Source organism: Natator depressus, chromosome 7, assembly GCF_965152275.1.
Source record: "Natator depressus isolate rNatDep1 chromosome 7, rNatDep2.hap1, whole genome shotgun sequence".
In the NCBI taxonomy this organism is placed as follows: domain Eukaryota; kingdom Metazoa; phylum Chordata; order Testudines; family Cheloniidae; genus Natator; species Natator depressus.
Genome location: NC_134240.1, coordinates 6,482,572 through 6,495,942, shown reverse-complemented (window position 1 = coordinate 6,495,942; position 13,371 = coordinate 6,482,572). Strand labels below are relative to the sequence as shown.

The following is a 13,371-nucleotide window of genomic DNA, read 5'->3' as shown; positions in this document are numbered from 1 at the left end:
AAGCCAAGTTCTATTTTCCTTTCCAAAGCACTTTTGTATGTAAAAAATTATTCAGTGAATCTTTTGGATACAGACTGCTCTTGCTCACCTCAGCACAGCTACTCTTGTCTTTTGCTGAGAGGCAGAAGTATTTAGATAAAGTATCTGTGCAGATGTTTACGCCGGTACAAGTCTATCAGCATGGAAGCAGAGTGGTACCCATTGTTCAGTGCTGATAAGAGTCCATTGTTAATGTTCTGAAAAGAGATTGGTGCATTAAAGCAACAAATTGAAAGTGTATGTTTTTTTGTTTGTTTGTTTCATCCACAGGAGATGTTATAGTCAGTGTGAATGATACCTGTGTGCTGGGACATACACACGCTCAAGTTGTAAAAATCTTCCAGTCCATTCCCATCGGTGCCAGTGTGGACCTTGAACTGTGTCGAGGTTACCCTCTGCCCTTTGACCCCGATGACCCCAACACAAGCCTGGTGACGTCTGTGGCAATTCTAGATAAAGAACCGATCATTGTGAACGGGCAGGAAAATTATGATTCTCCAGCAAGCCACAGTAGTAAAACAGGGAAAGTAAATGGCTTGAAGGAGCAAAGGCCAAGTAGTCCAGCTGAAGTCTCTTCAAATGGATCCCATGGTTACCCCAACGATACTGTCTCTTTGGCTTCTTCTATAGCAACACAGCCTGAACTCATAACTGTACATATAGTGAAAGGCCCCATGGGCTTTGGTTTTACTATAGCAGACAGTCCTGGTGGTGGGGGCCAAAGAGTGAAACAAATTGTAGACAGCCCCAGATGCCGAGGCCTAAAAGAAGGGGATCTTATCGTTGAAGTGAATAAGAAGAATGTGCAAAACCTCACTCACAACCAGGTCGTGGATATGCTGATTGAATGTCCTAAAGGAAGCGAAGTCACATTACTTGTGCAACGAGGAGGTACGTCTTAGGTTGTTTTGTTTTTTTTAAGTAGTTTTATCTGGAAGGGGAAAAAAAATCTACATCATTAAAGGCTTGCGATCCTAAATCTTTGTAACCCACCCAAGTTATAAGATGTAGAAATTGACCATCCCTCACAATTTTCTCGTATTACATATCATATATTAAAAAAACATTATTTTAACCCATTTTTGTTGCAGAGGGAAATGTATGTGTATAGGTACATTATACATAACATTTATATGTAATATTGATATCTATCTCTGCCTTTTGATAGCAAGTGTTCTGATTAAATAAGGATTTTTATCATAACCCGTTTTTACATACTGGTAAAAGTTTGCCTCTGGGACTGAAACTTTCTTTGGATTTCCAAAGAAATTGTGGGCAATCCTTTGGCTGTTTTTGGAAAGTGAAGAGAGCAGAAATAATCCATATTCTACTTTTTTTTTTTCTTTTTTTTAGCTCAACAGTAACTCAAAAATATCCAGGGAAAATCACCCGCCGAACTTTGAATGTGTATAGTCCTCGTTGAAGGACCAGCCCTCCTCCAGATGTGGGATGGGCCAAAAAAAATTTTAAAAAATTAAAACAAAGTTTTAAGCAATGGAAAAATTACTTCTGAGCATGCTCAGTTGGCATCTGTGAGGAATTTAGTGATCCTAATGAAGTTTCACCTCTTTTTTGCGGCTTTGCAAAGCACAGTGTCCCAGAAAGGCGCTGGGACAACCTCCACGGAGTAGTAGTAAGTCACAAGCTCCTGCTGTGCTTATTTTAAAAAAAAAAGGGGGGGGGGCAACATGCGAGAGGAGAGGGGACGTGTGGGGTTTATGGATATATATGTACAACGCAAAGAGGGATGAGCAGGAGAAGATGACGGTGATGAGAGTGCTGTTTGATCACCAACTCACCGCTGCCTATTGGAAAGAATAAAGCATGGTAAAAATGGTTCTGGGTGTAGTGAGTGTGTATGGGAGAGCGTAGACTTGAGCTTCTAATTGCATAAGTACAAGGCAAAGTGTAATGAGGAGAGGTATGCTAATGAGGCATTCCCCTTGTAGGCTTCACTCCTGCTATGAGGTCAGAGTCGCTTGGTGTCTGCATAGCAGCTGTTCCTGCCTTCTTAGGGGGGTTGTCTACACTGCAATCACCAGGGGGCTATTGCAGCTTGTGGAGACCTACCCACGCTAGCTTTCATCTCGTTAGCTCAGGTCCTGGAGCAGCAAAGCTGCAGCAGTCTGGGCTTCAGTGGGGACTAGCTCTGTGTGGAATTACCCAGGGGTCCAGGCAGACTTGTACAGCCCATGCTGCTGCCCTTGAGCTAGGTGCTCATAGAAAGCCAGGGTCCTCTGTGCTCCCTGCCCTGCACACCGCTTTTTACCATGTCCATGTCTGTGCAACCATTGACACCTGTACCGGTCAGGGTCAAGCTGTCGGAGATGAGCTGCAGAGCTAAAATAAGCACAGAGTTAAGACTGTAAATATGTGCTGAATGCTGCCTCCCAGCCAAGCTGTGGGGAACATTTGGCACAGGAATACTTCTCTACCGGCTTTCCAAATGGTTTTTAGTGGTGTCAGCATCAAGCCAGCAAGGGCTAGAGAATGTCAGTGGGGAACAAATAGTTGCCCAAAAAGGTGTACTGGATCACACACACACACACACACACACACACACACACACACACACACACACACACACACACACACACACACACACACACACACACACACACACACACACACACACACCCCCCGAGTGAGAGGGGGTGGCCAATGTGTGTTGCTACACTTGACTTCATTTGCATTTCAGGTTGTTTCCCTTCAGTCAGCCCCCTGATAAAGCGCGGGCTTAAGATAAGGGTGTAAATTAAGGTCCCTGCTAACACACACAGTCCTTTCTTCCCCTTGCAAAGTCCCATTGGCTTGCAACATTGGGATCTTAATTTGTATGTTTTGAGGTTTTTTAGGGAAGGGGGTGGAATGCTTATTAGCTGGACCTACATTTTTCCAAGGTGACTGGTGATTTTTGGGTTGCTTGTCTTGACACCTTATGGGGGCCAGTGTTGAGATGGTGGTAGGTGCTCATCCATTTCTGAAAATCCCAGCACCTTTCAGGTGTCTCAGACTCGTCTCTTGTGAACGTAAGCCAAGGATTCGAGTGCACAGATTTAGCAATGAATGAGGGATGTAGTAAAATGAATAGTTTCCTTCCCTTCCACCTCAAAAATTTTATTGAATTTTATATTTTTATAATAAAAAGTAAGGAACGGAATACATTAAGATGAGTTCTCTAGTTTTATTACTGGTATCTGCAGAACCTGAGTAATTTAAAATCACTCTAATATTGAGAGCCTTTAAAATACACCATAAGTCTCATGTTTGATTTATGTATTTGGTAGAAAGTTTCTCCAACTGCAGTTGGAAAGGAAACAGCAGATATTATTAATCTTCCTGGAAAGAACATAAATATCTCTGTTACCACTGTACATTAGTTAGTCAAACTGTGGCTGACGTTCAATCATCCTTCTTTTGCCACTGCCGCTGAGGTATAATGAGAAGGTTTGGTCAGGAAATCAAGGTATTGAGTTTTAATGAGAGAGTAAATGGTCAGTCTACTGCTAATATTAATGAATCTCTTATCTGCCTTATCTTTCCCAGTATATGGATGGATCGATGAATTAAACATATGTTGTCATGGTACAGAAGCTTGAATTTGTTGTGACCCTGGTGCCCAGTAAATAATTAAAATGAGCTTCTCTCCGCATCAAAATGGAGTTGCCCTGAGAGGTTGCTAATCATGGCTCATAAATTTAGCAAAATATATATGCATGAGACGAGCTACAATGTGGAAAACAGGGTGTCTGGTTTAAAAGTTAGAGAATGTAGTTAGCTAGGATGCGCTGTGCCTATGGTGTGTAGATCCGATGTACTCAGACCCTCTCTGCAGTAACTTTACCTTGCATTACTTCTGCCAATTCATTTATCGGAAGTGCCTGCCCTAGACAAAGTGCCACTATTTATTTTGATCAGATTCCAGAGTGTACCTGGCTCCATTCTGTGATAAGATTCTTCATGCCTGATGAAGTGGTTCTTCTTTCGGTCTCTCTGCTGGCTGTCCTTTCCTCCTCCTCCCTCTGGTGTCCAGTGAAGAGAGTGCTAGGAGAGCTTGCTGTCAGGCATCCTTTTATTAACATAACATTTGCATTCAATCCGACTTTGCCGGAATCATCCCCATCATACTGAGGCTGGTGTTCAGAACTGTCCAAAGGATTTGTCAGTAGTGATTACTAATCAGGCAGAAAAATATCAGAAAGAGATGTGTAATCTATGCGAAAAGCTCAGCCAGCTCCAAGCCACTGGTGCACTCCCGACAATTACGCTTAGTTGTTGAAATGTAAAGCGCATAGCCACTGAGAGCAGCCTGTAAAATATTTACTGTAATGTAGCTTCAGCAGAAGCTTTGACTTCCAGAAATTAGATAGGTTGTACCATCCAAGTCTGGCAGTTGTTTTGAGAGAGGAAATACAGGACACTTTGTAAAAAGTACAAAATTGAAACAACTATTCCATTAGGATTTTAGCATTGTCTTGCAGTATTTGCACATTGCAGTATTATGCATAGTGCACAAGAACCTGAAAGTGAATCTACATAGAAACAAAAGTGAAATTCACTAGTCTCTTTTCACTTTTCATGCTTCAAGAAATTCAAAAACTAGACAAACACTACTACATACCAAGTACAAAGTCAAGTGTGAGTCTTTGCAGGCTCATGGCCTACAATTGCACACATTATTTCAGTTTCAATAATCTTGAAGTATTGTTAATAATCAAAGCAGTAAGTATAGGACATTTTTATTTTAAATGTTATTTATAACCTGACACTGTCCTATTAATATTGGAGCTTTCAAACAAATGAAATTCTTACCTCATATTTGGTGCTTCAAAGTTGATTCAATACTAAAAATGGTCATTCCATGGAATCCCTTTCCATTAAGGCTTTGTCTACATGGGGAAATTGACTGGAATAAGCTATTCCGGAATAGCTCTCTGTGTGGACCCTCTATTCTGGAATAAAAGTGACTTTTATTCATCATGGGGACACACGGAAAAGTTTATGCCACAATAGTTGTTCTAGTTAATTTCCTGGTATAAATAAGACCTAATATCTGACTGTGAGAGAATATTTGTCTTATTTATTATTCCTAGTTTTAGAATGACCTCAAAGCAAGATAACAATCTTTCAATTTCAGATCATTGGTTCTAATACAGCCAGGTGTGTGTAGTTACCAAAAGTTGTTGCCATCTGCCTGGTATTTCGCTGACTTACTGTTGGGTGGGTTTTTTGTAGTTCTGTCAGAACAGGTGTCCACCTCACACAGCGGTCCCAGTTGGCGTTCATCTGTACCCTGGTTGGTGTAAAAGCCAATGATAAAATGGGTCTGGAGTCTGATCTACATACTCCTCTCAAAGATGCATCCTTCTACCCTACTCCAAGACAAGGGTTAATGCTCGGCTTAACTTGAAGGGTAGATAAACAAAGATCTTTAGTTTCTAAATACTTTCTACTAGCACCAAATTCTAATTGGAGACGGAGAACAGCCTGAGAAATGAAGACCAGTCTTTCGAGGCGGTCTGGCTGGGGTTTCAGAGCCAGCTGAGGGTAGGCAGAAGATTTAGAAGGTTACAGCGGGGAACTGTATAAACAACCTGTATCGATCTATCGTTCTATCTTAGAGTTTTATACTGCCACCTATTACCATAATAACTGAGTGCCTTCCATATAAAATCAATGGCAACAGCAAAGTCTTTGGCTAATGAATCCTCAAACAATAGTGCTACTCCTTTGGCCCGGGATTGTTCAAGGCACTGAGTGCCCTCAGTTCCTGCTCACTTCCACAGGAGTTCAGGGTGTTTCGCACCATTTAGTTTCAGGCTTTTAAACCAAAGGGCTGGCTGGGTACATGTTGCTTAGCAAAAGTCCCCTCACAGAAGAAGAAATCTCTTCACCTTACCCAATTTATCACTAGCACTGCAGAAAGATCATTTAATGGAGCCAAACGAAAAGCAATATCTAATCTCACATCATTAGTATTATATCTGTGTTTTAGCTGCTTTCCCTAATGATGCAAAACCATCATAATTATAGCTGCCTGCAATTAGCTATTGCCGGAGACTTGAACTCTGTTGAACAAGCCGCTCACTTCTGTTTGCCCTTTAGGCTTGCAATGAAGAGTGATTTGAAAGTCATGCTGCTTAAGTGTCTAGCTGCCAGAAAATTTCAAACGGTTATAGCAGCTGCTGAATCGAGAGAGAATCCAGATCGCATTCAGGACAAGATCACAACCCGGGAACTATCTGACTGTTACCATAGCATGTCTGTGCATGTGCCAGGGCTTCAGAAAGGAGAAGACAGGGTTCCTCTTTCAAACAGCATTTTCATTTATTTTTTCTTTGTTGCAGGATAAGGGTATTTCACACAGACTTTGTCCTGCAGTTGCATCCTTTCAGGTGGACCTTTAGAGACAAATGGAGCCCGATTGAAGTCAGTGTCAGCATAGCTTGTGGATGAATGGAAAGATCTGCCTGTGCTGGTCTGATTGCAGGATCAGGGCCTACATTATGGTTGTCTCTGAATCTGCATTCCCACTGATCTATTTTTATTTTCTGGGTGGGGAGCAGGGTGATGTATCTGACTTGTTGAACTCCCTGCTTTTATCAAATGTGTGGCCCTGAATACTTTTTGAAGTGGCAGTTTCTATCTTAGTGTACCTGACTATTTTGCTAATGGAAATAATTTTCTACTGTGTTTTTTTGTTTTAAATCCTGTGTGTTCATCGCAATCCAGTAGTAAATATCACATTCTTCAAAACTCCCTACCTCATGTCTTACCCCCCACCCCCACCCCCGGTCTCATCTTGAGTGTTGTAATGCCTTCGTTTGTAATTGGTCTACCTTGCTTCCCAACTCACCAAACTTCCATTAGCCCAAACTGCGGCAGTTTCTTCCTTCATCCGAAACATACCTCATTCCTCGTCCTTGGAAATCAGCTTGCCGTTCTTGCCATACGGCGTGCCCGACTGACCCTAGGTCTTTTGAAATCCCGTCTCAGGAGTCCTCTCTTCTCCTTGGCTTCTCTTTCCTCACCCTCTGTCATGGATAAAACAACCAGAGCTTCCCACTCAGTCATCTCCCTTGAAACCCGTTCATTGGATCCTTCACCAATACATTATCATCTCTGTATAAGCTATTTGCAAATATACAAGGTAATGCTCCATGGTGCTTTACCATGAATAATGCTATCCATGAATAGATCAGATTGTGATGTCTTATCTTTGATAGCTTATAAATGCCAAAGATAAGGTGGAAAATGATGTAAGTATGTGTCAGAATTATAGCATGATTAAAAATAGAAGTAAACTAAACTGACTTTGATAGTTAAGATTCTGTATTACAATTAATTTAATTAGGACTCTTATTGGAAATCTTTAAAATATGTAATAAATCAGTTAACTTCATGTGCTATTTCAAGTTACTATTTCCTTTAGAGAAATTTGTATGGGAGCAAATCAAATGAGTGAAAATTAGAGCTGGTCTGAAAATTGCATTGGAAAATGCACATTAAATTTCATGAACATTTTCTCACACTGGAATTTTTTCTCCATTTTCCAAAGACACAAAAAATAAATTAAGGGGCAAGTTAAAGCGCTGGCCCAAAGTTAATATAATTTTAACATACGCTTCCAACATACGTTTTTCATACGTTTTAACATACATTTTTCAAGGATGACTTGATTAGTGGAGAAGTACCAGTTCTGAAGGAACATCTAAATCTGGGAAAGGTGACTTCTCTTTCCCAAAGTATCTGGTCTTCTTTTGCCCATTCTCTTCTCTCCATTGAGTGGAATTCAGTTCTAACAAGGCTCACAAACTTGGTGAGACTTTAAAGCAAGTTTAAAAATCACATTTTCTCAGTCTCTTATGGTGGTCATTCCACTTAGTGACTAGTTTACAGAGTAACAGAAACAGTAATTGGCTAAAATCAGAGGAATAGATTAAATGAAAGGTTGATATCTGTAAGGAAAAAGTTGAGAGTGAGTTAGGCTTGGAAGGATTAGATTTTTATCAGTAAATGTTGGTAAACGTCTATTTCATGGTACACACACACAAACCAATGACAAAATGTTTCCATCAATGATGATAGTAATTTACAGCTAGACAAAGTAAAAAAAATCTGCGTGAGAACTTGTTAGCGTTTGACTTAAGAATAGCACAGGAGGACTTGTGGCACCTTAGAGACTAACAAATTTATTTGAGCATAAGCTTTCGTGGGCTACAGCCCACTTCATCAGATGCATAGAATGGAACATGTAGTAAGAAGATATATATATACACACACACACACACACACACCCCTATTTCCCCATGTTAAGTATCCTCACACCTTCTTGACAACTGTCTAAATGGGCCATCTTAGAATCATAGAATATCAGGTTTGGAAGGGACCGCAGGAGGTCATCTAGTCCAACCCCCTGCTCAAAGCAGGACCGATCCCCAATTAAATCATCCCAGCCAGGGCTTTGTCAAGCCTGACCTTAGAAACTTCAAAGGAAGGAGATTCCACCACCTCCCGAGGTAACGCATTCCAGTGTTTCACCACCCTCCTAGTGAAAAAGCTTTTCCTAATATCCAACCTAAATCTCCCCCACTGCAACTTGAGACCATTACTCCTTGTTCTGTCATCTGCTACCACTGAGAACAGTCTAGATCCATCCTCTTTGGAACCCCCTTTCAGGTAGTTGAAAGCAGCTATCAAATCCCCCCTCATTCTTCTCTTCCATAGACTAAACATCCCCAGTTCCCTCAGCCTCTCCTCATAAGTCAGGTGTTCCAGTCCCCTAATCATTTTTGTTGCCCTCTGCTGGACTCTTTCCAATATTTCAACATCCTTCTTGTGGGACCCAAAACTGGACACAGTACTCCAGAGGAGGCCTCACCAGTGTCAAATAGAGGGGAACGATCACGTCCCTCGATCTGCTGGCAATGCCCCTACTTATGCATCCAAAATGCCATTGGCCTTCTTGGCAACAAGGGTACACTGTTGACTCATATCCAGCTTCTCGTCCACTGTAATCCCCAGGTCCTTTTCTGCAGAACTGCTGCTGAGCCATTCAGTCCCTAGTCTGTAGCGGTGCATTGGATTCTTCCGTCCTACGTGCAGGACTCTGCACTTGTCCTTGTTGAACCTCATCAGATTTCTTTTGGCCCAATCCTCCAACTTGTCTAGGTCCCTCTGTATCCTATCCCTACCCTCCAGCGTATTTACCTCTCCTCCCAGTTTAGTGTCATCTGCAAACTTGCTGAGGGTGCAATCCACACCATCCTCCAGATCATTTATGAAGATATTGAACAAAACCGGCCCCAGGACCGACCCTTGGGGCACTCCACTTGATACCGGCTGCCAACTAGACATGGAGCCATTGATCACTACCCGTTGAGCCCGACAATCTAGCCAACTTTCTATCCACCTTATAGTCCATTCATCCAGCCCATACTTCTTTAACTTGCTGGCAAGAATACTGTGGGAGACAGTGTCAAAAGCTTTGCTAAAGTCAAGGAACAACACTTCCACTGCTTTCCCTTCATCCACAGAGCCAGTTATCTCATCATAGAAGGCAATTAGATTAGTCAGGCATGACTTGCCCTTGGTGAATCCATGCTGACTGTTCCTGATCGCTTTCCTCTCCTCTAAGTGCTTCAGAATTGATTCTTTGAGGACCGGCCCCATGATTTTTCCAGGGACTGAGGTGAGGCTGACTGGCCTGTAGTTCCCAGGATCCTCCTTCTTCCCTTTTTTAAAGATGGGCACTACATTAGCCTTTTTCCAGTCGTCCGGGACCTCCCCCGATTGCCAAGAGTTTTCAAAGATAATGGCCAATGGCTCTGCAACCACATCCGCCAACTCCTTTAGCACTTGATTATCACTACAAAAGTTTTTTTCTCCTGCTGATAATAGCTCATCTTAACTAATTAGCCTCTTACAGTTGGTATGGCTACTTCCACCTTTTCATGTTCTCTGTATGTGTAATATATATATATATATCTTCTTACTATATGTTCCATTCTATGCATCCAATGAAGTGGGCTGTAGCCCATGAAAGCTTATGCTCAAATAAATTTGTTAGTCTCTAAGGTGCCACAAGTACTCCTGTTCTTTTTGCGGATACAGACTAACACGGCTGCCACTCTGAAACCTGACTTAAGAATATTTACTTTGTGTATTTTGAAATGTGATGTTGACAGTTTGTGTTTTAATGGTTAGAAAGCTTTAACTTTTTGAATTTCAACACCTAGTGTCATTAAATAATTGTTGTCTGACCTCTCCCATCATTTCTCGTAACCATGAAACTTTCAAGAGATTAAAAAAAAGTTTAAAACCCATAATTTTGGCCAACTTTGACAACTGATAAAAATAAAAAACTTAAAAATAAACATCAGAGTATTATCCTTTGAAATTATTTTTAAAAAAAATTGAATTCTGCCAAGCCAGTTCATATTTCGTATGAACATTTTGGTATGGGTGTTTTTTTTATATTCACAATGAAAGTTACCTCTTCTCTCTAAGCAGCAAGGGTGCGTCAGATGTGCCTTTTTGGGTCAGTGCTCTATATTGCTATGCAGTATGATGCACTGATTTCTGGTAATTGGTTTGTAAAGCAGCCCGATAAAAACTTGTTTTCTCTTTTGTGACAAAAATAAGCCTCGCTTAACTTTTAAAATCAGTTCTTCTCATTAATAATATTTATCCATTTTGTGGCCACAGCGTGCATCCACAGAAAACACAGAGGGTGAAATCCTGTCCTCACTGAATGGCAAAACTTCGGTTTACTTCAGGCCAGGATTTCACCCTGTCTTTGAATGCCTGCAGTGAAGTGTGTGTTGTGTAGCAGATTCTCTTGATGTATAGTTACTAATATTTGCACTAAAAGGGCATTTGCAGGTGCAAATTAGGCCCACAAACAGAGAGACTGGGCCTCAGTTTAGATTAAAATTGTTGCTAATTCATTAATGTGTGTGAAAGAGAGAGTTTCTAAGTCATGTAACTTGACTTAGAAACTCTGTGAATGGCAAAATGAAAGTAATCCACATCAAATGGGAATCTAGTACTAGAAACAAATGTCAGTATTGCCAGCCATTGGCATTCTAAAATCATGAGCCAGGTCCCTACAAATCAAGAAATATACTTAATTTCATGCGATTTTAAAAATATTAAAGGTGGGGATTCTTTTTGCTACATTTTGGAGGTTCTTATTTTCAAGATTTTTTTTCTGTAGACATGTCGGCTAGAAACTTTTTTTTGTAAAAGCTGAGAGTCTCAAGTAATCACCTGACTCCAGGAGCTTGAGCTTTGAGGGAATCACCAAATACCACAACACTCGTGACAAAATTGTGAGAACTGGCAACACTGATGTGTATGCATTTTCATTGCCTGTACGGCTCTTCAATTTCTGCTGGTATGGTGTATAAAAGTACGCAAGATTAATCCATTAGTCATTTAAAACATAACATTGTTTTCGTCTCCACTACCTATAATCAACTCTTCTTGTGTTGCATGAAGTGGAATGAAGCAAACTGATAAATGCCCATATAATCTGTATTTAGGGCAAATATTAGTGTTATATCAGTTGCTGTTCATTCTTACGCTAGTGTGACACATCTGTGTTACACTGTTGGTTCCTCATAGATGTGTAAGTCATCTGATCTCCGCAGTCGCTTTGAATATTAGGATAGGGTAAAAGGCAGTAACGGATACAGGTCATACAGGTGTTTCATCACAAAACTCCTTTTTTAAAGGCTAAAATGATTTCCTAAACTTGTATGTAGTAGTGTAGTGTATGTGAGACTCAGGAATGCAATTGTCACGGTGTATGGAAGAGTTCAGATCAGTTATAAATCGTCAAGAAAAATCAAAGGATTTCCTAGCAGCAAATTGCCTGAAATCTTCTCACTGTGTGAACTATGTTAACTTTCAGAAGGGAATAGGCCCTTATCAGACAAAAAGATGGGGCTGGCTTCAGAAAAGAATTACTAAAGCTATGTCACTTTTAAGGGTTTTTTTAAGTTTGTGGGTTTTGAAAGTTTTTTTTCTTAATTGTTGAACTTGTTGCGTAGGAGCAAGTCAAGCCGCGCACCCTTGATTTATATCAGATGTGATGCGATGTAACACAAGGTGGCACAGCAGAACCTTATACTATGCATGAAACGATGCCGGTTTAACTAGAGATGTGCCTCACGGTTCCCTCAACATTTCTCGCATACCAGCCAATCAGGCAGACTTGGAATAATGAGCGAGGGGAATGCAGCTCATTTTATTCTAGCTTCTAAAACCAAACCCTTTCCTCCCGCCCTTTGCATGCTGAGTTTGTGGGGCAGCTTCAGAGTCTGCACGTTTGGGGTTAACCTAGTTCTTGGCCACGTCCGGGCTGGGTGCACAGGCTGCGGTAAGACTGATTAAGCATCATAATATCAACAATAAGAGAATTAATGAGGTGCCTGGCTAAGGAAAAGGGCTCCGTTTATTGGTATAATTGATTAAATGGAGATTAACAGTTCCTTACCGGCAGTCGTGGGTCTGTAAAAGTTGACAGGGACGGTAAGTCTCTCCTAATGGTTTGAGTTTTATTTGATGGTGTTTTTATTTTGAGACCAACTATGCAGTATAATACACCAGCACTTGGCAATTCTCTACCTCTCCATTCTGAGTTTAACTCCCGATACACCTTCATGTTCTTAGTGTGATGCTTTTTTTTCCCCATCCAGAGCATGGTGCACCCTCTGTGTGTGTACTAAATTCTCTGAGACTGCTCTTAGTACCGTTATTTTTATTTCTTATTCTTATTTTTTATATGACAGTAACGCTTAGAGGCCCCAGTTGGGATCAGCGCCCCTTTGTGCTAGGTGCTGCATAGACACACAAGCTGAATTCCCACGGCATTACTAGAGCTTCAGAGGCATTTGAGCTCCAACCCACCCCCATGACAGGCCAGCTACCTCAAGCTCAGGATCCCACTTAACTCGAGCTAGGATTTTGGGATATGGATGAGAGTCAGGTTAGGTGCAAATTATCCCTCAAGGTAAGAATGCAGGGCAGACATACCCACAGTGAGAGCTCACCGTCTTGATAAACAAGGCAGATGAAGCGTGGGAGGGGAAGCCGAGTTCCAGGGCGGAGAAGTGGCAGGCCCAAGGTCACACAAGAGGTCAGTCGCACTGGGTACATGGATATATTTTCAGTGATAGAATCACAGAACTGTAGGACTGGAGGACAAACAAACTCTGCTTTCTAGGACTAGTTAACTCCCCTCTGTGTCTAAAGGGTTAGGATTTTAGGGAATGCTTTGAATCAAATGATTGAAAGAGTTCAGTTTAGCCCCTCATTTATTTTAGA

General features: G+C 41.2%; 1 protein-coding gene across 34 annotated transcripts in view; it reads left to right on the top strand.

Annotated features, from left to right (window-relative positions):
* Positions 1–13,371, top strand: part of MAGI1 (membrane associated guanylate kinase, WW and PDZ domain containing 1) — a 485,483-nt gene that overhangs the window by 417,467 nt on the left and 54,645 nt on the right. For all 34 annotated transcript variants that reach the window (XM_074957428.1, XM_074957408.1, XM_074957403.1 and 31 more), the window contains one exon: positions 310–930. In XM_074957428.1, coding sequence (XP_074813529.1) covers positions 310–930 — 621 coding nt within the window. The remainder of the gene's footprint in view (positions 1–309; positions 931–13,371) is intronic.